Here is a 26,206-nt window from a genome sequence, read left to right as displayed (position 1 = left end):
TGGGAGCTGCCTCATAGATTAACAGTGGTCCGAGTGCTATGCGATTTTTTGTCGCATAGCACTCGTCCGCATTCCTCTCTAGTGTGACTCCTGCCTTATAATGTTGCAATAGCTTGTGTCTTCATTGTGTCTTATTGCAATAATGTCACAATGGCCTGTACCTTTATTAAGTTGTTTTTGAGAATTTTACAGTATACTGGGCATATGTAGGCTGTGTTTAGTTGTGATGATTTTGCAGTGATGTTTGTGTTCTATTCCTTAGCTGTGCATTTTTATGATATTATGATAGTGTCAGAAAGGCATCTTAATTCTTGAGTTGTGCTTTATTTTTATGATGTTGTAATAGTGTTTGTTTATTAGTGTTATGATGATGCCACATAATTGACTGGAATTCTTAGGCTGTGTTCCAATGTAATGATGTTCCAGTAGGCTGTATCTTGGTTTATAGTAAAAACACTGCCCTAATGCAATGATGTAAGAATGGGTATAAACTGTTGATGATTTTTCAATTTTTTTATACTTTATATATGGGCCGTGTTCTACTGTGATAATGTCACATTGTTTTCTTTTTATTCATTGTCTTTGTTCCATCTTGACATCATAATAGTGGCTGCAGTTGTTCGTATACTTTGTTTTATACTGATGATGTCACAATACTCTGTGCTTTTATTTTTAAACCATGCTATATTATCACAGTATAAGGTACTGACACTTTTACCTTCATTCTGTGTTCGTGATGACGTATTAGACTGTATATTAATATTTTGTAATACATTTTGTAACATATTGTTATGATGTCACAACAATGTTTGAATCTATTTGTCACATACACACTTTCTCAATGTGTGACGTGAGTCAGACTATGAGTGATAGTTCTATTTCTACTTAAAGGGTATATCCGGAGCTTTGTAAAAAGTAAAATAAAAATGTGCATAAGCACTAACAGGCAGGTAGTTGCTGCCCACCTGCCTGTTATGCCTGGCGCCGTTCTGCACCAGCAAAGAGCAGTCACAGAACGTTATCTGCTGATGCCACGTCGACAGAGCAGCATTCTTTTCTGATCTGCGCTGTCGACAGGGCAGGACTGCCGACATCATGCTGATTGACAGCTGAATCCCCGCTGCCTAACTGGAGGAGCCGGCTGTCAATCAGCATGACGTCACAATAGAGAGGTAGGTAGTAACTACGTATCAGTTAGTGCTTAGGCAGTAAGCCCCAGTTATAGCCATTAACCTTAGACCGAATTAAAAAAAAAATCATGAAAAAAGTCAAAGCTTTACTTATAAACTGCTCAGCAAAAAATGGACAGCATTTAGATGATACACAGATGACATGTGAGTGCTATCTGCTTTTTTCACTGGAATGGGTGACTTTGATCAGCCAAATAGATCAAAATAAGACATACCCTTTCTGTGGATTATCGGTCTCCAAAAAAAACGACATGAGACTATACCAATTGAATTATTGTGGAAATGTTTTGTTCGCTAAAAAATGTAGAAAACACAGACATCAAAAACTCATGTGCAAATAAGCCCTAATACTTACCTTCCACATTCCACATATTACAATATTGTAGTTTGAATAATATAAAATTATAATCACATTTTACAGCCTGAAATTGTTCTTTGCATATTGTAGAAGTGAAAGATTAAAGTTGGTTTAAATTGTGAATTTCATATCTTTCATAGCTTAAGGAAATTATTCATTCAGGATGCATTGATTTAAAGGGCCAAGTTTATCTCCTCTCCATGAAATAGGGGATAACTTCCTGATTGCTGGGGTCCAACTACTGGAACCCACCCCAATACCGAAAGTCAGGGCTCTGAAGAGCATCGTGTCCATGGAGCAATGGTTGATTATTTGCACTGCCAAACTATTCATTCTTAAACGGAGTGTTGAAGATCAGCTGACTACAACTCTTGACTATCTCCATTGATCCAATGGAGAGGTAATGGAGCTGAAGTTTGAATGATCGACCACTGCTCCATTCACTTTGGAATTTTCAGAACCCCAGTTATCAGGATCGGAGGGGGTCTCAGTAACCTGATTTCCCCTGCGATGGGGAAATTATCCTCCCTATGGCTAGGGGATAACTTTGAAACTTAATACAATGCCTTTAGCTGGGATTATTGTTGTAACTCTGGGTGTGACTTTTGGGTCATTTTGTCTGGTCTCATGTATTGGTTATAGGGTACTGTGTTTGCATGTGTTATCGGGTGTGGTGACTAATACAAAGGAAAACAATAGATGTAATTTTAAATAGTCTATTTGATTACATTCCTAGTCAATCAGAGAAACACCAAAAACAAGAACTATTCAAGATATACTACTAGAATCTTCTACAAGGCAGTCTATAAAACGCGGAGTGCTACAGGTAAGACCATTTTCATTGTCAAACCTAATGAGGGGCTTGTCAAAATATCAAGTTTAATTTCTATATACATTGCACCTAAAGGGAATGCATCAGCCAGAGGCATATTTTTTTCCAGCTGCTTCACCGATCCTTCTACACTGTGCCAGTCACTGTACTGGTTACCCATTCGCTACAGAATCCAATACAAACTCATCTCTCACCCACAAAGCTCTCCACACTTCTGCACCGCTCTATATCTCCTCCCTCATTTCTATCACCCCACCCATGCCCTTTTTTCTGCAACTGATCTAAGACTAACATACTCCATAATCTGAACCTTGCAACTCCATCTCCAAGACTTCTCTTGTTCTTCGCCAGTCTACCGGAATGCACAACCCAAAACGATCTGACTGATATCTAGCCCCCATTGTTTTAAGCATGCTTTAAAAACCCATCCATGTAGACAAGTCTATCATCTCACTAACCTAACGCTCCCCTCTCCCCTCCTTATAAATGTTAATCATAATTTGCTCCTTCCTATGATCTGTCGCCACACCCTCCATGCACCCAATAGCACATGGTAATTGCACCCATACAGATCCTGACTGAGTGCAAGATCTGTAATAATTATTATTATTTTCTGAGATCCCAGTGATGTATCACTTACTGGGCTGCTTGCTGTCATTTTGATAAAATCATTTTCTCTGCTACAGATCTACCAGTTCTCTGAATGTTGAGTGCACACCAATGATTGTCAGCTTCCTGTGTACTCTGTGCATAGGCAGATAGCTGGAAATCAGTGGTGAGAGCAAGGTTATACAGAGCTCATGACTATGGAGGACTACATGGCAGTGGGTTTACTAGTCCTCTAGTGATGATCTCCTACTTTTAAGTCAGTGATTTTTATCAAAAGTACAGTAAGCAGACCAGCAAGTGACACAATGCTGAAATCAGGGTCTCTGTCTCTACTGCTACACTAGTATGTACTTCTATTCTCAAGGGGTTACATCCTTCTTTTCTGACTTGAAGATAGTTTACCAACTATAACTGCGTTTCTGAGATAGAATTGACATTAGACCTTGTATTAGATTTTGAACAACCTGGATAACAGTTTCCTGACATGAGTGAAATGTTATTGGTATAGATGAGATTAACTCTCATCAACTTTTTCTGGCAAATAATTTACAAAACACAAACCCAATAAATATGCGTACATCTTGTCCATCTGACCAGAATCACAACAATTCCTCAATATTTAAATCAAAAGGTTTGAAATAAAATCAGGCATGTGCACTTACAGTTTGTAGAAGTGATTGGCGTGCAAATATTCCCTACAGCCTCTCATACTCTCAGAGAATGCTGTTGACCAAACAATGTTTCGGCTAGTCATTCGACCGACAGCTATCTTCTCAGTCTTTGCCTTACACAGGAGCGCTCTTCTGACTCTATTCTCTATAAGTAAGCCGCTATCAGACATCTCTGGCAGTGACTTACAGTTGTGGCCAAAAGTATTGACACCCCTGCAATTCTGTCAGATAATACTCAGTTTCTTCCTGAAAATGATTGCAAACACAAATTCTTTGGTATTATTATCTTCATTTAATTTGTCTTAAATGAAAAAACACAAAAGAGAATGAATCAAAAAGCAAAACATTGATCATTTCACACAAAACTCCAAAAATGGGCCAGACAAAAGTATTGCCACCCTCAGCCTAATACTTGGTCGCACCACCTTTAGCCAAAATAACTGCGACCAACCGCTTCCGGTAACCATCAATGAGTTTCTTACAATGCTCTGCTGGAATTTTAGACCATTCTTCTTTGGCAAACTGCTCCAGGTCCCTGATATTTGAAGGGTGCCTTCTCCAAACTGCCATTTTTAGATCTCTCCACAGGTGTTCTATGGGATTCAGGTCTGGACTCATTGCTGGCCACCTTAGAAGTCTCCAGTTCTTTCTCTCAAACCATTTTCTAGTGCTTTTTGAAGTGTGTGTTTGGGTCATTGTCCTACTGGAAGACCCATGACCTCTGAGGGAGACCCAGCTTTCTCACACTGGGCCCTACATTATGCTGCAAAATTTGTTGGTAGTCTTCAGACTTCATAATGCCATGCACATGGTCAAGCAGTCCAGTGCCAGGGGCAGCAAAGCAACCCCAAAACATCAGGGAACCTCCGCCATGTTTGACTGTAGGGACAGTGTTCTTTTCTTTGAATGCCTCTTTTTTTCTCCTGTAAACTCTATGTTGATGCCTTTGCCCAAATTGTCTCATCTGACCAGAGAACATTCTTCCAAAATGTTTTAGGCTTTTTCAGGTTAGTTTTGGCAAACTCCAGCCTGGCTATTTTATGTCTCGGGGTAAGAAGTGGGGTCTTCCTGGGTCTCCTACCATACAGTCCCTTTTCATTCAGACGCCGACGGATAGTACGGGTTGACACTGTTGTACCCTCGGACTGCAGGGCAGCTTGAACTTGTTTGGATGTTAGTCGAGGTTCTTTATCCAACATCCGCACAATCTTGCGTTGAAATCTCTTGTCAATTTTTCTTTTCCGTCCACATCTAGGGAGGTTAGCCACAGTGCCATGGGCTTTAAACTTCTTGATGCCACTGCGCACGGTAGACACAGGAACATTCAGGTCTTTGGAGATGGACTTGTAGCTTTGAGATTGCTCATGCTTCCTCACAATTTGGTTTCTCAAGTCCTCAGACAGTTCTTTGGTCTTCTTTCTTTTCTCCATGCTCAATGTGGTACACACAAGGACACAGGACAGAGGTTGAGTCAACTTTAATCCATGTCAACTGGCTGCAAGTGTGATTTAGTTATTGCCAACACCTGTTAAGCGCCACAGGTAAGTTACAGGTGCTGTTAATTACACAAATTAGAGAAGCATCACATGATTTTTCGAACAGTGGCAATACTTTTGTCCACCCTCTTTTTTATGTTTGGTGTGGAATCATATCCAATTTGGTTTTAGGACAATTCTTTTTGTGTTTTTTCATTTAAGACAAATTAAATGAAGATAATAATACCAAAGAATTTGTGTCTGCAATCACTTTCAGAAAGAAACTGAGTATTATCTGACAGAATTGCAGGGGTGTTAATACTTTTGGCCACAACTCAATCTATCAGGGCTGGTTCACACACTGCATTTTTCTTCTACTTGCTAATTTGAACCGTCTTTTTTTTTCTTAAATCTGCAGCATCTCAATTCATGTCAATTCTTTCAGGCTACGTCCCCACGATAAGAATAATAGCGTTTTGGACACAGCGTATTTTCGCTTTGTCCAAAACGCTGTGTTCTAATTACCGCACTTGATTGTCAGTACATGTGAATTTGCCATTTGTAATGACATTCTATTGGTAAAAAACTGCTGTGCAGACTGGCATCTCCCCTACAGAAATTGGCATGCTGAGGCTCGTAAATTTATGCAGAGTTAAATAGAAGCACAGTGGGCATGGTATTTCTACAAATCCCATCTACTTTGCTTGTAATGTAGAACTGCACTACGTCCAAAATTCTGCTACTCTTGATCCACGGGTGGACACTGCCAGCTTGGGTGCCCTGTAGTGTTGAGCGATACCTTCCTATTTCGGGAAATATCGGATTGGATTGGATCGGACCGATACCCCAAAAATATCAGGTATCGCCGAGTCCGATACCGGAAACCCATGCAAGTCAATGGGCACAAATATCGGAATGAAAATAAACCCTTTCTTTACTTGCACATCCAGTTCGGGAGGGGGGAAGAGTGTGGGCGGTACATGGGCGGACACTGTGCGTGTCTGTGGGCGGGCGGGGTCTGTACGGGCCTATCGGGGGTCTGTGCGGGCCTGCCGGGGGTCTGTGCGGGCCTGCCGGGGGTCTGTACGGGCCTGCCGGGGGTCTGTGCGGGCTGCCGGGGGTCTGTGCGGGCTGCTGGGGGTCTGTGCGAGCCTGCCGGGGGTTGTGCGTGTGTGCAGGCATCGTCCGATGGGACTACAAGTCCCATCGGGATATGCCTGCTACAATGACAGTGATTGACACAGACCCCCAGCAGGCCCGTACAGACCCCCGGCAGGCCCGTATAGACCCCCGGCAGGCCCGTACAGACCCCCGGCAGTCACCAAGAAAACTATTGTTAACACATTGTAAAGGCTTAAAATCCTGCAGTGCCTGCAAGGTCCCTCTGCTCAAGAAGGCACATGTGCAGGCCATCTGAAGTTTGCTAATGTATGATTCCTTGAGTGATTGGGAGAAGGTGCTGTGGTCAGATGAGACAAAAATTGAGGTCTTTGTTCTTAACGCAACTCACCATGTTTGGAAGAAGAGAAAAGCTGCCAATGACCCAAAGAACACAGTCCCCACTGTCAAGCATGGAGGTGGAAACATTATGTTTTGGGGGTGTTTTTCTGCTAAGGACACAGGACTACTTCACCGCATCAATGGGAGAATGGATGGAGCCATGTACAATAAAATCCTGAGTGACAACCTCTTTCCCTCCGCCAGGACATTAAAAATGGGTCGTGGCTGAGTTTTCCCGCAAGACAATGACTAGAGTTGAGCGAAACGGGTCGAAAAATTTCAAAAGTCGCCGACTTTTGGCAAAGTCGGGTTTCATGAAACGAAACCCGACCCTAGGATGAGGTCGGCCACGAGGTCGGCGACTTACGCGCCAAAGTCGCGTTTCAAAAGTTTGTTTTGCGCTCTTTTTCAGCCAATCAGGATCCACGGACACTGTGGGCAACGTGATGACATAGGCAGGGGTCACCACCATCTTTCAGAAGGGCATGCAAGTGATTGGCTTGCTTTGGTGGGCGTCACAGGGGGTATAAAAGGGCGTGCACGCCGACCGCCATCTTACTTCTGCCGATCTCAGTATAGGGAGAGGTTGCTGCTGATTCTGTAGGGAGAGCGTTAGGCAGGGAAGAAGACAAAAAAACTGCTTCTGCTGCTAGCGATTTGGCCTGCACAACACACCAGTCACTGTGTGTGCAGTGCAAGGGGAGGCTATATAGTGGTGTATCAGTGGTGTTGGTTGTTGGGCTGCCTTCTAAGGCTTCCTGACATTCCTGCATTGCTGTTTACCCACTGCTCCGCAAACTGCTTTTTTAAAAGCAATCCCAATTTTTTTTTTTGTCCTGAGAAGAAAAAAAAACTGCTTCTGCTGCTAGCAATTTGGCCTGCACAACACACCAGTCACTGTGTGTGCAGTGCAAGGGGAGGCTATATTGTGGTGTATCAGTGGTGTTGGTTGTTGGGCTGCCTTTTAAGGCTTCCTGACAGGCTGGCATTGCTGTTTACCCACTGCTCCGCAAACTGCTTTTTTAAAAGCAATCCAATCTCCCTTATCCTCTAGTCCCTTTTGTCACAGCTGTGCCATCGAGCCTGTGACATAGCACTCAGATATCAGTGGGCCTCACACAATCCAAAACTGTCCACAAGTGTCTGCAGAAATTCAAAATCTCCCTTATCCTCTCGTCACTTTTGTCACAGCTGTGCCATCGAGCCTGTGACATAGCGCTCAGATATCAGTGGGCCTCACACAATCCAAAACTGTCCACAAGTGTCTGCAGAAATTCAAAATCTCCCTTATCCTCTCGTCACTTTTGTCACAGCTGTGCCATCGAGCCTGTGACATAGCGCTCAGATATCAGTGGGCCTCACACAATACAAAACTGTCCACAAGTGTCTGCAGAAATTCAAAATCTCCCTTATCCTCTCGTCACTTTTGTCACAGCTGTGCCATCGAGCCTGTGACATAGCGCTCAGATATCAGTGGGCCTCACACAATCCAAAACTGTCCACAAGTGTCTGCAGAAATTCAAAATCTCCCTTATCCTCTCGTCACTTTTGTCACAGCTGTGCCATCGAGCCTGTGACATAGCGCTCAGATATCAGTGGGCCTCACACAATACAAAACTGTCCACAAGTGTCTGCAAAAATTCAAAATCTCCCTTATCCTCTCGTCACTTTTGTCACAGCTGTGCCATCGAGCCTGTCACATAGCGCTCAGATATCAGTGGGCCTCACACAATACAAAACTGTCCACAAGTGTCTGCAGAAATTCAAAATCTCCCTTATCCTCTCGTCACTTTTGTCACAGCTGTGCCATCGAGCCTGTGACATAGCGCTCAGATATCAGTGGGCCTCACACAATCCAAAACTGTCCACAAGTGTCTGCAGAAATTCAAAATCTCCCTTATCCTCTCGTCACTTTTGTCACAGCTGTGCCATCGAGCCTGTGACATAGCGCTCAGATATCAGTGGGCCTCACACAATCCAAAACTGTCCACAAGTGTCTGCAGAAATTCAAAATCTCCCTTATCCTCTCGTCACTTTTGTCACAGCTGTGCCATCGAGCCTGTCACATAGCGCTCAGATATCAGTGGGCCTCACACAATCCAAAACTGTCCACAAGTGTCTGCAGAAATTCAAAATCTCCCTTATCCTCTCGTCACTTTTGTCACAGCTGTGCCATCGAGCCTGTCACATAGCGCTCAGATATCAGTGGGCCTCACACAATCCAAAACTGTCCACAAGTGTCTGCAGAAATTCAAAATCTCCCTTATCCTCTCGTCACTTTTGTCACAGCTGTGCCATCGAGCCTGTGACATAGCGCTCAGATATCAGTGGGCCTCACACAATCCAAAACTGTCCACAAGTGTCTGCAGAAATTCAAAATCTCCCCTGTCCTATAGACACCTTGTACCTTGTTTTACATTACTATATAGTTTGTTGGATTTTGTCTACATTTCTACCAAAAATGAGGAAGGCTGGTGGAAGAGGCCGTGGAATTGGGCGGGGGTTGGCAGCTGGTAATGATGGTGTTGGTGGTGGATCTGATGGTAGTGGCAAGAGCAAAATAGGACCGAATGCAGGAGGTGTTGAGCCTGCGTCATCGTCTGGCTACATAAGGCCTCGAACGCTTAGTTTTCTAGGAGTTGGCAAACCGCTTTTAAAGCCAGAGCATCAGGAAAAAGTTTTGTCTTACATTGCTGACTCAGCCTCCAGCTTTATCGCCTCCTCTTCTTCAGTTGTAAAAAGTAAAAGCACTGAGTCGTCATTGGAGGCTCATGTTCATGAACCACACCTTTCCTTGTGTCCTTCACCCCAACCAAGATTGAAGGATGACGCAGGCCATACTACTGATTACTCCATGGAGCTGTTTTCACATACCATGCCTGGATTATCAAGTGAAATGGTGAATTACCCAGGCCAAGATGAATCTGACATGGAGTGCACTGATGCACAGCCGCTGATGGATGATTCTGCTGGTACATTCACTCAGAGCACTACATTGTCCTCGCAGTGTACAGAGCCAGATTCTGACCCTGATGAGACTCGGGTGCCCCTTCCCGCACACTATACCACCATACACGGTGACACAGAGGAAGGTGCACATGACATAGAAGAGGAGGTGATGGATGACCCAGTTGTTGACCCAGATTGGCATCCATTGGGGGAAGAGGGTGCTGCTTCCAATAGCTCAGATGAGGAGCATCCACAGCAGACATCGACATCGCAACAGCTGTTATCTGGCAGGCCCGGAGCACTCCAAAGACAGGTTCCAAACATCAAAAGAGTTGCTGGACAGCTTGTCCAGAGGGTCAAAAGATCACAGCGTGCTAGGCCGCAAAATGTCTGCCAAAGTAGGAAGAGTGCAGTGTGGCACTTTTTTGACCAAAATCCTCATGATCAGGCCAAGGTTATCTGTAAGAAGTGCGCAAAGACCTTTAGCCGAGGGAAAAATCTGAAAAATTTGAATACCAGTTGCATGCTTAGACATTTAACCAGCATGCACTTGCAAGCGTGGACACAACACCAAACCTCAAGTGCCACATGTGCAACTGATCACAACGAAGGTAGTCAGCAACGCTACATTGTTTCCCCCACTGTAAGCCCACCGGTTAGCACAGCATCAAATGTTGAGGTGTCGTTGCAAGGCCACAGCAGTCAGCGAATCCCACTGTTATATCAACAAAAGACTGATTCTAGGCCATCAGAAAGAACACCAACTCCATCACCATCATCAACCCTCTCTCAGTCCGCCCTGTCCACCGCTACTTCCACCATATGCAGCTCTCAAGTCCAGCTCACCCTCCCAGACACTATGAGTAGGTCAAGAAAGTACTCAGTCTCTCATCCGCGTACACTGGGTTTGAACGCCCACATTGCCAAACTAATCTCGTTTGAGATGATGCCCTTTCGGTTGGTGGAAAGCACAGCTTTCCGCTAACTCATGGCCTATGCAGTACCACGCTATGGCCTACCCAGTCGCCACTTCTTCTCTCGCAAAGCCATCCCAGCCCTCCACCATCATGTGAAAGACCGCATTGTCCATGCACTCAAGCAGTCAGTGAGCGGAAAGGTGCACCTCACAACTGATGCATGGTCCAGTCGGCATGGCCAGGGCCGTTACGTGTCCATCACTGCGCACTGGGTTAATGTGGTGGATGCAGGGTCCACAGGGGACAGCGGTGGTGGGACAGTGCTGCCTAGCCCACGGTATAGGAAACAGTTGGCTGTAGGCGTTCGACCCTCCTCATCCTCCTCCTCCTCCAGAAGCGAAAGCTCGTCCACAGAGCGCAGTCGTACGAGCACTCCATCTGCAGCTGCCACTGTTGCACACGATGTGTCCCCCTATCGAGCAGCTAGTGGAAAGCGTCAGCAGGCTGTGTTGCAGATGATGTGTTTGGGCGACAGACACACCGCCGAGGTGCTGGCCGAGTACTTGAAGCGACAAACTGAGTCATGGCTGGGCAGTGTACATCTTGAGGCAGGCAAGGTAGTTAGTGATAACGGCCGTAATTTTGTGGCAGCCATAGCCCTTTCAAAACTCAGCCACATACCTTGCTTGGCTCACACCTTGAACCTGGTGGTGCAGTGCTTCCTCAAAAATTATCCGGAGTTAACAGCCCTGCTCCAGAAGGTGCGAAGACTGTGCGCGCACATCCACCGGTCGCCTGTACACTCCGTTCGTATGCAGAAGCTGCAGCGATTGCTCCACCTTCCCAACCACCGCCTCATTATCGACATTGCAACAAGGTGGAACTCCACCCTGCACATGGTGGAGCGGCTGTGCGAGCAGAGGCAGGCCATAATGCATTTGTGGGAGGATACACGGCCAGGCACTTTGAGAGCAGACATGGAGTTGACAGGTGTGCAGTGGTCGAAGCTGAAAGACCTCTGTAAAGTCCTTCAGTGTTTTGAGGAATGCACACGGCTGGTAAGCGCAGACGACGCCATCCTAAGCATGAGCATCCCACTTATGCGTCTGCTCATGCAAACTTTGACGCACCTTAAGGAGCAGGCGTCTGCAGCCAATGTTGATGAGGAGGAAGAGGAGGAGGGAATCCTTGATGACATTCAGCCATTGTCTGCTCAGGGACCTCTCCTGGACGAGGTGGAGGAAGAAGAGGAGGAGGAGGATGATGATGGGGATGATTACTTAGGGGAGGAGGATGCATCTCGTGGGGCAAGTGAAAATGTTGGCGTGGCAAGGTCTGGTACAGGGTTTGTGCGTGACTGGAGGGATGTGGATTTGCCAGAAAGTGCTCCTCCACCCAGCACTCGCAGTGCATCATTGACACCGGGAACATTGGCCCACATGTCAGATTATGCCTTGCGGATCCTAAAAAGGGACCCCCGCATTGCCAAAATGATGAACGATGACGACTACTGGTTGGCCAGCATCCTGGATCCACGCTTTAAAGGCAAATTACAAAACATCATGCCACAGGAGAACCTTGACCTAATATTGGCTAATAAACAAGCAACTCTGGTAAATCGGTTGCTTGAGGCATTCCCAGCACACAGCAGCGGTGATGGTTCTCACACAAGCCGTACGGGCCGGGGGCAGCTTGGCAGAGGTGTTCGTGGTGCACACAGCAGAAGTGGCGTTGGAGACAGGGGTTTCATGACAATGTTGTGGACTGATTTTTCAAATACCGCTCACACAACTGGTAATACTGCATCGATGGAGAGTGACAGGAGACAGCAGTTGTCAACTATGGTTACAAACTACTTTTCCTCCCATATCGATGTTCTCCCACACAGGTCATTCCCCTTTGACTATTGGGCCGCTAAACTGGACACCTGGCCTGAATTGGCCCAATATGCCTTACAGGAGCTCGCTTGCCCAGCTGCAAGTGTGCTATCGGAAAGAGTCTTCAGTGCAGCTGGATCAATCCTGACAGAAAAAAGGACCCGTCTGTCAACCCAAAATGTGGATGATCTAACCTTCATTAAAATGAACCACGCATGGGTTTCCAAGGATTTTGTCCCACCTTCCCCTGATGACACATAGGGTGACAGAAAAATGGCTTTCTTTGGTCCACCTCTTCCTGGGACTTCACCTATTTCGCCTTTTGCATCAGCTGAATGTCCAACATCAACATATGCCACTTTCTAAAACTCCTTAACTGTGCTGCCTCCCCCCCATGGCCGGGGTCACCACCTAGCGCACGACACCGTGCGAGTGCCGTTGCCCTGGACAGGTGGGTAGGCCGACTCTTGGGCGCGGGCACTGGCACAGGGTCCCTCATAGTGCAATCAAGTGTCTCTGACGGTGGTGGTGCACACCCGCCGTCAGACACACCGCTGTACTATGAGGGGCCCAGTGCCAGTACCGACGCCCTCGAGTGGGCCCCCCTTGCTTGGGCAGGGCCCCAGCATTTGCAATCTTTACCTCTCCCTGCTCCTCCGCTGTGTAATCTGGGCCGTCAAATCCATACTGTGCCTGACACCGTCTGAGCCTGCCTCCTGAGACATATATTTTGAATGTGTACGCTATCCATACATGTTATCTGGGGAAACGGTACCCTTTCTAACCTTTGTGCAATCACGTGCAATCCATACTGGGCCTAACACTGTCTGAGCCTGCCTCCTGAGACATATATTTTGAATGTGTACGCTATCCATACATGTTATCTGGGGAAACGGTACCCTTTCTAACCTTTGTGCAATCATGTGCAATCCATACTGGGCCTAACACCGTCTGAGCCTGCCTCCTGAGACATATATTTTGAATGTGTACGCTATCCATTCATGTTATCTGGGGAAACGGTACCCTTTCTAACCTTTGTGCAATCACGTGCAATCCATACTGGGCCTAACACCGTCTGAGCCTGCCTCCTGAGACATATATTTTGAATGTGTACGCTATCCATACATGTTATCTGGGGAAACGGTATCCTTTCTAACCTTTGTGCAATCACGTGCAATCCATACTGGGCCTAACACCGTCTGAGCCTGCCTCCTGAGACATATATTTTGAATGTGTACGCTATCCATACATGTTATCCGGGGATACGGTACCCTTTCTAACCTTTGTGCAATCACGTGCAATCCATACTGGGCCTAACACCGTCTGAGCCTGCCTCCTGAGACATATATTTTGAATGTGTACGCTATCCATACATGTTATCCGGGGATACGGTACCCTTTCTAACCTTTGTGCAATCACGTGCAATCCATACTGGGCCTAACACCGTCTGAGCCTGCCTCCTGAGACATATATTTTGAATGTGTACGCTATCCATACATGTTATCCGGGGAAACGGTACCCTTTCTAACCTTTGTGCAATCAAGTGCAATCCATACTGGGCCTAACACCATCTGAGCCTGCCTCCTGAGACATATATTTTGAATGTGTACGCTATCCATACATGTTATCCGGGGATACGGTACCCTGTCTAACCTTTGTGCAATCACGTGCAATCCATACTGGGCCTAACACCATCTGAGCCTGCCTCCTGAGACATATATTTTGAATGTGTACGCTATCCATACATGTTATCCGGGGATACGGTACCCTTTCGAACCTTTGTGCAATCACGTGCAATCCATACTGGGCCTAACACCGTCTGAGCCTGCCTCCTGAGACATATATTTTGAATGTGTACGCTATCCATACATGTTATCTGGGGATACGGTACCCTTTCTAACCTTTGTGCAATCACGTGCAATCCATACTGGGCCTAACACCATCTGAGCCTGCCTTCTGAGACATATATTTTGAATGTGTACGCTATCCATACATGTTATCCGTGGAAACGGTACCCTTTCTAACCTTTGTGCAATCACCTGCAATCCATACTGGGCCTAACACCATCTGAGCCTGCCTCCTGAGACATATATTTTGAATGTGTACGCTATCCATACATGTTATCCGGGGATACGGTACCCTTTCTAACCTTTGTGCATACACGTGCAATCCATACTGGGCCTAACACCGTCTGAGCCTGCCTCCTGAGACATATATTTTGAATGTGTACGCTATCCATACATGTTATCTGGGGATACGGTACCCTTTCTAACCTTTGTGCAATCACGTGCAATCCATACTGGGCCTAACACCGTCTGAGCCTGCCTCCTGAGACATATATTTTGAATGTGTACGCTATCCATACATGTTATCCGGGGAAACGGTACCCTTTCTAACCTTTGTGCAATCACGTGCAATCCATACTGGGCCTAACACCATCTGAGCCTGCCTCCTGAGACATATATTTTGAATGTGTACGCTATCCATACATGTTATCCGGGGATACGGTACCCTTTCTAACCTTTGTGCAATCACGTGCAATCCATACTGGGCCTAACACCATCTGAGCCTGCCTCCTGAGACATATATTTTGAATGTGTACGCTATCCATACATGTTATCTGGGGATACGGTACCCTTTCTAACCTTTGTGCAATCACGTGCAATCCATACTGGGCCTGACACCGTCTGAGCCTGCCTCCTGAGACATATATTTTGAATGTGTACGCTATCCATACATGTTATCCGGGGAAACGGTACCCTTTCTAACCTTTGTGCAATCACGTGCAATCCATACTGGGCCTAACACCGTCTGAGCCTGCCTCCTGAGACATATATTTTGAATGTGTACGCTATCCATACATGTTATCTGGGGATACGGTACCCTTTCTAACCTTTGTGCAATCACGTGCAATCCATACTGGGCCTAACACCATCTGAGCCTGCCTCCTGAGACATATATTTTGAATGTGTACGCTATCCATACATGTTATCCGGGGATACGGTACCCTTTCTAACCTTTGCGCAATCACGTGCAATCCATACTGGGCCTAACACCGTCTGAGCCTGCCTCCTGAGACATATATTTTGAATGTGTACGCTATCCATACATGTTATCTGGGGATACGGTACCCTTTCTAACCTTTGTGCAATCACGTGCAATCCATACTGGGCCTAACACCATCTGAGCCTGCCTCCTGAGACATATATTTTGAATGTGTACGCTATCCATACATGTTATCCGGGGAAACGGTACCCTTTCTAACCTTTGTGCAATCACGTGCAATCCATACTGGGCCTAACACCATCTGAGCCTGCCTCCTGAGACATATATTTTGAATGTGTACGCTATCCATACATGTTATCCGGGGATACGGTACCCTTTCTAACCTTTGTGCAATCACGTGCAATCCATACTGGGCCTAACACCGTCTGAGCCTGCCTCCTGAGACATATATTTTGAATGTGTACGCTATCCATACATGTTATCTGGGGATACGGTACCCTTTCTAACCTTTGTGCAATCACGTGCAATCCATACTGGGCCTAACACCATCTGAGCCTGCCTCCTGAGACATATATTTTGAATGTGTACGCTATCCATACATGTTATCCGGGGATACGGTACCCAGTCTAACCTTTGTGCAATCACGTGCAATCCATACTGGGCCTAACACCATCTGAGCCTGCCTCCTGAGACATATATTTTGAATGTGTACGCTATCCATACATGTTATCCGGGGATACGGTACCCTTTCTAACCTTTGTGCAATCACGTGCAATCCATACTGGGCCTGACACCGTCTGAGCCTGCCTCCTGAGACATATATTTTGAATGTGTACGCTATCCATACATGTTATCCAGGGAAACGGTACCCTTTCTAACCTTTGTGCAATCATGTGCAATCCATACTGGGCCTAACACCATCTGAGCCTGCCTCCTGAGACATATATTTTGAATGTGTACGCTATCCATACATGTTATCTGGGGATACGGTACCCTTTCTAACCTTTGTGCAATCACGTGCAATCCATACTGGGCCTAACACCGTCTGAGCCTGCCTCCTGAGACATATATTTTGAATGTGTACGCTATCCATACGTGTTATCCGGGGATACGGTACCCTTTCTAACCTTTGTGCAATCACGTGCAATCCATACTGGGCCTAACACCGTCTGAGCCTGCCTCCTGAGACATATATTTTGAATGTGTACGCTATCCATACATGTTATCCGGGGATACGGTACCCTTTCTAACCTTTGTGCAATCACGTGCAATCCATACTGGGCCTAACACCGTCTGAGCCTGCCTCCTGAGACATATATTTTGAATGTGTACGCTATCCATACATGTTATCTGGGGATACGGTACCCTTTCTAACCTTTGTGCAATCACGTGCAATCCATACTGGGCCTAACACCGTCTGAGAATGATAGAAGGGGCCCACCATGCACTGGAACATTCGAAAGGTGGACATCAGACACTGGAGCAGCATTTACAGGGCCCATTATACACTAGAGCATTAGAAATGGGGCCCATTATGTTTGGAGCATTATTTGGGCCCATAAGACCTTAGAGCTTCATCCATGGGGACCATCATATACTGTAGCATTATGTGGAGCTCATCATATACTGTTTCAAACATTATATGGGACCAATGATTCTGTATGGAGAAATAGATGGGCCTCGTCATGAGATGTAAAAAGTGAGGTATTTTTCATTGTACTATACCGCTATTTCTCTGCCGTATCGGAGCATGATGAGTTGTGGTATGTGTTAAAGGGGCGCTCTTTCGCCCAGGGCACATGAAAACCTGGAGCCAGCCCTCCCCCCCCACAGTCTGTAGCCAAATAACCCCCATTTTTCAGTGCGTAACTTGTATTATGAAGTTAATTAGGGTTGACAAGCTTAAGTAAGAAGAATTGATGCTTTTGGCATTCAAATGGGCACTGTTGGTATGTTTCCTGTCCTCCTCTCACTGCCGACTTTTATTCCCCATTGACTTACATTGGGTTTCGTGTTTCGGGACGACCCCGACTTTTCCCTATAATCGGACGATCTTGCTCGACCCGACTTTTGGAAAAGTCGGGTTTCACGAAACGAAACGCGACCCTAAAAAACCAAAAGTCGCTCAACTCTAACAATGACCCAAAACATACAGCCAATGCAAGAAAGGAGTGGCTCAATAAGAAGACCATTAAGATCATGAAGTAGCCTAGCCAGTCTCCAGAAATTAATCCTATAGAAAACTTATGGAGGAAGATGAAGCTCCGAGTTGCCAACGACAGCCTCAAAATCTTAATTATTTAAAGATGATCGGCAAAGAGGAGTGGCCCAAAATTCCTTCTGACATATGCGCAAATCTCATCATCAACTACAAAAAAACGATGGATTGCTGTGCTTGCAAACAAGGGTTTTGCCACCAAGTATTAAGTCTTGTTTGCCAGAGGGATCAAATACTTATTTCTCACTGCAAAATGCAAATAAATTGATAGAATTTTTACAATGTGATTTTCTGGATTTTATTTTTTATATTCTATCTCTCAATGTTAAAATTAACCTACCCTTAAAATGATAGACTGTTCATGTGTTCGTCAGGGGAAAAACTTACAAAATCAGCAAGGGATCAAACACTTATTTCCCTCACTGTACATACATACATACATGCACACACATACATACACACATAGATATAGACACACATACACATATATATATATATATATATATATATATATATATATACACATACTGTAATAAATGCACATGCATACATACACACACACATACACACACATACACGCATAAACACATACATATATTTACATACACATGGATAAACACATGCACACACATGTATAAACAGACACACAGAGTTGGCTTCAGGTTTTCGTGGGCCCTGGTTGAAAGCATGATTCATGATGCATGGACCCCATATAGTGCTCCATGCAGTATAATGAGCCCCATATATTGCTCCATACAGTGTAATGAGCCCCATATATTGCTCCATACAGTATAATGAGCCCCATATATTGGTCCATGCAGAATAATGGACCCCATATAATGCTTAATACAGAATAAGGGGCCTCTTTTAATGCTCCATACATAATAATGGGCCCCATATAATGCTCCATACATGAAAACAAAATAATCAAATATTTACCTCTCCCTCTTTCCCCGCTGCTTCAGGCTTCGTTGCACCAGTCTCCTAAGTGTCTTATGACTCTCGACAGTGCTTATCAAAGGGTGCGCTGTAGCGATGTCATCGCACCCTCTGCCCTGAAACTTCAGAGAGTCATGGACACTGGAGCTGCGGAGGAACAAAGAGAACTAAGTATTTTGGTTTAAAGCATGGGGGAAGACCGGTGCCAGTGTCCATGCTGACTCCAGGCTCCCCGACCCTTGAACCCAGTAGCGTGGTGCCAGTGTCCCCGATGGAGTGTGGGCCCCCCTCCACCTCCAGGCCCCATTGCAGCTGCACCAGTGGTATGTCTGCAACCTGTACTGATCATGGGCACGTAGCTTCAGGGTTTTTGCAGCATTTTGCATCCATTCAAATGAATGGGAAAGATGCAAGTAAAAACACTTAAAAGATGCAGTGCTTCTCCTGACAATGCTATGTTGTTTTTTGCTCAGTTTGTGTATATAACCTTAGACACCAAAAGGATCAGTATTCTGAAATATGACATGCCGAATCCTTATTTCCCACAAAGTCATGTGTCAATATACACAGTTGGTCCTTATACACATTAAGCTGATGTCCAAACCTTTTGATATTGGTGGGTTCTTCAATTTTTTCATTAATGTGTGTGTGCTGGCCTGTAGCCTTATAGGCATTTATGTCCCTTAGGCTGTCAAACAACCAGGTCAATGGCTTTGATCTATTGGCTGCTGGTCATGTGTCAAGAGACAGTCAGGGGCCCTCATACACATTAGACTGTCAACGGAACCCTTTGATATAGGGCGGTTCGTCTGGTGTTAGGCTAATGTGCATGGGGGCCTTTAGTCTTGTATGCATTTATGTCCCCCAGGCTGTAAAAACAACCAGGCTTTGATCTATTGGCTGATAGTCATCTGTAAAGGTACTGTCACACTTAGCGATGCACCAGCGATCCCGACCAGTGATATGACGCGGTCAGGATCGTTGGTACATCGCTAAGTGGTCGCTAGTGAGCTGCCACACAGGCAGATCTCACCAGCAACATTGCAGGGGTCGGGGGTCGCTACTTACCTGTCAGACGAGGCAATCCTGACGTCCTCCCGCCTGCGTCCACGCGTCGATCGTCGTCACAGCAGGAAGCCCAGCAGGAAGCTGACGACGAGAAACGGTCCAGGACGTTCTCGCGCGATCAGCGATAACCAGCGGGGGAGCGGTCGGAGGTAAGTATCACACATAGCGATATCGCTAGTGATATCGCTATAACGTCACAAAAACCAGTGACGTTATAGTGATATTGCTAGCGATATCGCTTAGTGTGACAGGCCCTTTATGCTCCAATCTACACAAAATGGCATTGGTGGTCAATCACCAGCAAGAAAACATACAAGGTTTGATTTTAGAAAAGAAAAGCCTGTTTAACAGCTAGTTGTAATTGGGTCCTCGGCAGTATTGGCCAGTTCACAGGACCTTACTTGTGCACAAAAAATTAAAGTCCTAAAAAATGATATATGAGTATTAGTGCAGCACTCGGATCTCTTGCAACTATATTCACATCTCCATAAAAACGTCATATTGGTAATCATGACAGCACGTGCAAACTGTGATAGCTGTGCACAAGGGCTTCTCTTGAAATGCGTAGATCCTGGAGGAACCCCACGCAAACACAGAGAGAACATACAAACTCCTTGCAGATGTTGTCCTTGGTGGGATTTGAACCCAGGACCCCAGCGCTGCAATGCTAACCACTGAGCCACCGTTCATATCAGCATACCTTTTAATACTATACAGTAGGAAAGCGCTTCTTGAACATGATATACAGTTAGGTCCATATATATTTGGACAGAGAAAAACACTTTTCTAATTTTGGTTCTAGACATTACCACAATGAGTTTTAAACAAAACAATTCAGATGCAGTTGAAGTTCAGACTTTCAGCTTTCATTTGAGGGTATCCACATTAAAACTGGATGAAGGGTTTAGGAGTTTCAGCTCCTTAACATGTGCCACCCTGTTTTTAAAGGGGCCAAAAGTAATTGGACAGATTAAATAATTGTAAATAAAATGTTCATTTCTAGTACTTGGTTGAAAACCCTTTGTTGGCAATGACTGCCTGAAGTCTTGAACTCATGGACATCACCAGACGGTGTGTTTCCTCCTTTTTGATGCTCTGCCAGGCCTTCACTGCGGTTGTTTTCAGTTGCTGTTTGTTTGTGGACCTTTCTGTCTGAAGTTTAGTCTTTAACAAGTGAAATGCATGCTCAGTTGGGTTGATATCAGGTGACTGACTTGGCCATTCAAGAATGTTCCACTTCTTTGCTTTAATAAACTCCTGGGTTGCTTTGGCTTTATGTTTTGGGTCATTGTCCATCTGTAGTATGAAACGACGACCAATCAGTTTGGCTGCATTTGGCTGGATCTGAGCACACAGTATGGCTCTGAATACCTCAGAATTCTTTCGGCTGCTTCTGTCCTGTGTCACATCATCAATACTGGCAGCCATGCATGCCCAAGCCATCACACTACCTCCGCCGTGTTTTACAGATGATGTGGTATGCTTTGGATCATGAACTGTACCACGCCTTCGCCATACTTTTCTCTTTCCATCATTCTGGTAGAGGTTGATCTTGGTTTCATCTGTCCAAAGAATGTTCTTCCAGAACTGTGCTGGCTTTTTTAGATTTTTTTTTAGCAAAGTCCAGTCTAGCCTTTTTATTCTTGATGCTTATGAGTGGCTTGCACCGTGCAGTGAACCCTCTATATTTACTTTCATGCAGTCCTCTCTTTATGGTAGATTTGGATATTGATACGCCTACCTCCTGGAGAGTGTTGTTCACTTGGTTGGCTGTTGTGAAGGGGTTTCTCTTCACCATGGAGATTATTCTGCGCTCATCCACCACTGTTGTCTTCCGTGGGCGCCCAGGTCTTTTTGCATTGATGAGTTCACCAGTGCTTTCTTCCTTTCTCAGGATGTACCAAACTGTAGATTTTGCCACTCCTAATGTTGTAGCAATTTCTCGGATGGGTTTTTTCTGTTTTTGCAGCTTAAGGATGGCTTGCTTCACCTGCATGGAGAGCTCCTTTGACCGCATGTTTCCTTCACCGCAAAACCTTCCAAATGCAAGCACCACAACTCAAATCAACTCCAGGCCTTTTATCTGCTTAATTGAGAATGACATAACGAAGGGATTGCCCTCACCTGTCCATGAAATAGCCTTGGAGTCAATTGTCCAATTACTTTTGGTCCCTTTAAAAACAGGGTGGCACATGTTAAGGAGCTGAAACTCCTAAACCCTTCACCCAATTTTAATGTGGATACCCTCAAATGAAAGCTGAAAGTCTGAACTTCAACTGCATCTGAATTGTTTTGTTTAAAATTCATTGTGGTAATGTCTAGAACCAAAATTAGAAAAATGTTGTCTCTGTCCAAATATATATGGACCTAACTGTATTTTTACAATGTACATACCGTGGCAAACGTTGGAGGCTTTCAGTCTAATTCTTGAAAAGAAATTTCAATCATGCCTTTGAGACTTCCTTAATATTTTTTGGCTCTGATCTGCTGGTTTTGGCCTCTTGTAAAAACTGGTCAAACAAGTATGACTAACACAAACATTCTGACAAAACGTGCATGTACACATACTGCATACACATCTGAGAATTACAAGTATCTATTAAACTGTACATAGTAAGGTACTGTACATCACAGGAATAGGGATAGTTCATGAAGACGTAATTTTTTTGAAAGCCCTGCTTGTTTATTATGTGATCACTCTTGTGTTTATACAGTGAAGGAAATAATTATTTCATCCCCTGCTGATATTGTAAGTTTGCCCAATGACAAAGACATGAACAGTCTATAATTTTATGAGTAGGTTCATTTTAACCCCTTCATGACCAAAGGTATTTTTGGTTTTGCGTTTTCGTTTTTTGCTCCCCTTCTTCCCAGAACCATAACTTTTATATTTTCCTGTCAATATGGCCATGTGAGGGCTTGTTTTCTTGCAGGACAAGTTGAACAACATCATTGGTTTTAACGTATCATGTACTGGAAAACGGGAAAAAAATTCAAAGTGAGTGAAATTGCAAAAAAGTGCAATCCCACGGTTGTTTTTTGATTTGCTTTTTTACTGTGTTCACTAAATGCTAAAACTGACCTACCATTATGATTCTCCAGGTCATTATGAGTTCATTGATGCCAAACTATTTTATCTGTGTGATGAAAAAAAATTCCAGAGTTTGTTTAAAAAAAAACACCAAAAAACAAAACAAGTTGCTCCATTTTCCGGTACCCATAGCGTCTACATTTTTCATTATTACAGGTTGGGTGAGGGCTTATTTTTTGCGCTTCGAGCTAACGTTTTTAATTTTACCAATTTGGTGCAGATATGATCTTTTGATTGCCAGTTATTGCATTTTTTTAATGCAATATTGTGGCAACAAAAAAAACATGATTCTGGCGTTTTGACTTTTTTCTCGCTACGCCGTTTAGCTATCAGGTTAATCCTTTTTTTTGTTAATAGAATGGGCAATTCTGATCTCGGCGATACCAAATATGTGTTTGTTTAATTTTTTTTACTGTTTTATTTTGAATGGGGCTAAAGGGGGGTGATTTGACCTTTTATATATTTTTTATTTTTTTAATATTTTTAAAAACATTTTTTACTTTTGGCATTCTTCAATAGTCTCCATGGGAGACTAGAAGCTGCCATAATCCAATCAGCTCTGCTACATACAGGCGATGATCAGATCACCTCACAGCAAGCCAACAGTGACAACCATAGAAGTTCCCAGGAGAGCTCTGGTTGTCATGCCAACCCATCAGTGACCCGTAATCACGTGACGAGGATCTCCGATGGGTGGATTTCCAGCACGATTGCCGAAATCGCATGTTAAATTCCGCTGTCAGCATTTGACAGCGGCATTTGATTGGTTAATAGAGAAGAGAAGGAGACAACTGTTGGTGCAAAAGTAAGAAAATGGAAGAAATACAAAATGACTGTCAATCGACATCAATCTGGGGCACCATGCAAAATCTCACCTCTTGGGGTATCCTTGATCATGAGGAAGGTGAGAGATCAGCCTAAAACTACACGGGGGGAACTTTTTAATCATCTCAATGCAGCTGGGACCACAGTCACCTAGAAAACCATTGGTAACACATTCCACCATAAATGTTTAAAATCCTGCAGTATCCGCAAGGTCCCCCTGCTCAAGAAGGCACATGTGCAGGCCCATCTGAAGTTTGCCAATGAACACCTGGATGATTCTGTAAGTGGTTGGGAGAAGGTGCTGTGGTCAGATGAGACAAAAATTTAGCTCTTTGGCATTAAATCAACTCGCCGTGTTTGTATGAAAAGAAATACTGCCTATGACCCAAAGAACACCGTCCCCACTGTCAAGCATGGAGGTGGAAACATTATATTTTGTTAGTGTTTCTCTAAGGGCACAGGACTACTTCACCGCATCAATGGGAGAATGGATGGAGCCATGTACCATAAAATCCTGAGTGACAACCTCCTTCCCTCCACCAGGACATTAAAAATGGGTCGTGGCTGAGTCTTTCAGCAAGACAATGACCCAAAGCATACAGTCAAGGCAACAAAGGAGTGGCTCAAAAAGAAGTACATTAAGGTCATGAAGTGGCCTAACCAGTCTCTAGACCTTAATTCCATAGAAAACGTATGGAGGGAGTTGAAGCTCCAAGTTGCCAAACGACAGCCTCAAAATCTTAATGATTTAGAGATGATCTGCAAAGAGGAGTGGACTAAAATTCCTCCTGACATGTGCGCAAACCTCATCATCAACTACAAAAAATGCCTGACTGCTGTGCTTGCCATCAAGGGGTTTTGCCACCAAGTATTAAGTCTAGTTTGCCAGAGGGATCAAATAATTATTTCTCACTGCAAAATGCAAATAAATTTATATAATTTATGCAAAGTGATTTTCTGTATTTTATTTTTGATATTCCATCTCTCAATGTTAAAATTAACCTGCTCTTAAAATTATATGCTGTTCCTGTCTTTGTCAGTGGGTAAACTTACAAAATCAGCAAGGGATAAAATACTTATTTCTTTCAGTGTATATAAATTGTATTGTATATTCTAACGTCTTCATTTTTTTCATATAGTACTGTAATAATAGTGATAATGTTACTGCCATTGTGTTTTAACCTTTTTCAATCAAGGAAACAGTTTTCTTTCTGGCAAGAATAAGTGTTAATCTCTATTTAGTTGCAGCTGAAAATATACTGTACATTCAAGACTGATTTCGGGAAACTGTTATACAGTGCCAGGAAAACACTGAAGGTCATTGAGGGAAATTTAAGGATACAGAGATTAAGTTACAGATCTTATGAAAAAGGCAAATTGTACATTTGAATGGTCTGAAAGCAAAATAAGGCAAACTGTGAAAAACAAATCAACATAAGTTCCTCCTGCTTTGTTGCTAGGATGTCATCAAAGTCCTGTATACCCCAATGGGGGAGCAATTGTAGCTACATCTCCCCATATAGCAGACATGTTCAGCAGGTGTAGCATGGGAGAAACAAGCACTGGCTGCCTGTTTCCCCCTGATTCTTCCCAATATTCCTGTGGAGTGTACAAGTTCACACAACTCATCAAATTAAAATAGTGGTCTGAGCAAGGCCCTCAATATGACATATACAACATATTTTGTTTATCTAAATATAACTGGGTTTAGGGCTCTAGAGTCCCCAGATGAATGGAGAGAAGGAAAAATATGACTATACAAATATATGATTTTCAAACTTAGTTACTTTGGATACAAAAATAAAAATTGTGTAGATATAGGATATCTATGCTAAATGCAGAGGCATAGCTAGGGTTTTGATTCGGGGGGGGGAGGAATCTTTTGAGTGAGCCCCTAACCAGCTAACCCTGATTATAACTATGGTGGCACATGCCTAATAGTTGGTATAGGAAAACCTCAGCAGATGGCTGTAACTAAAAACTATCTCTGTACAAAAACCAACACTGATATTACTGCCATATGGTGACTACATAGTGGTAGATACCAGCCCTGGAGAGCATGTAAGAGATTACAATACAGCTACAGATAGTAACTTACAGCTGACATTCTTTCTGGTGGAGTCATTCACTTTTCCAATTTTTTTCATCTGGCCCAGAATGAAAACTTATTACACCAAGATCTGGACTGCACAGATTACATCAAAGACAAACATGACTTCCACATTTCCAGCACCTTCCCCATCTATCTCCAATCTGCACAAACTCCCCATCCTGCTGATGCCCCAATGCTGAGCCACTGCTGCCATATGTGTGCCTATTACTGTAACTACTGTGTGGTTCTCTGTGCCCTGTAGATGGTAAATCAAACCTCTAGAATATACTAATGCGCCTTGTGTAAGTTCCTTAGAAAACAGTGCCTACATTTTGCCCCTTAGAAAGTAATAATGCCCTCTTTGTGCCCCCTTGACAGACACAGTAACCTGCATTTCCCTATAACAATAAGTGCCCACTCAACATTTAATAATGTCCTGAGTTTCTCCCCTGCACAGCTCCCCTTTGCACAGTATGATGGTCTCCTATACACAGTATAATGACTCCCACACTGTATAGTAGCCCTTATACAGTATACAAACCTGTTAGAAGTCGCCAAACTGTTTGATGGCCCCAACACTGTATAATGG

The 26,206-nt window shown here is 44.2% G+C and overlaps 1 protein-coding gene across 2 annotated transcripts in view; it reads left to right on the top strand.

Moving 5' to 3' along the window:
* The window catches only part of SH2D4A (SH2 domain containing 4A), a 151,733-nt gene that overhangs the window by 90,324 nt on the left and 35,203 nt on the right, over positions 1-26,206 (top strand). Inside the window, exon 5 of one of the 2 annotated variants that reach the window (XM_073543255.1) lies at positions 2,285-2,374. The exons of the other annotated variant lie outside the window; for it this stretch is intronic. Within the exon in view, the coding sequence (XP_073399356.1) occupies positions 2,285-2,374 (90 nt within the window). The remainder of the gene's footprint in view (positions 1-2,284; positions 2,375-26,206) is intronic. 2 annotated transcript variants of the gene reach the window in all.

This window comes from Dendrobates tinctorius, unplaced genomic scaffold (assembly GCF_039654945.1).
Source record: "Dendrobates tinctorius isolate UK_male_01 unplaced genomic scaffold, ASM3965494v1 ptg000011l, whole genome shotgun sequence".
Lineage (NCBI taxonomy): Eukaryota > Metazoa > Chordata > Amphibia > Anura > Dendrobatidae > Dendrobates > Dendrobates tinctorius.
The sequence above is the reverse complement of the archived record's forward strand: the minus strand, read 5'-3'. Positions and strand labels throughout refer to the sequence as shown.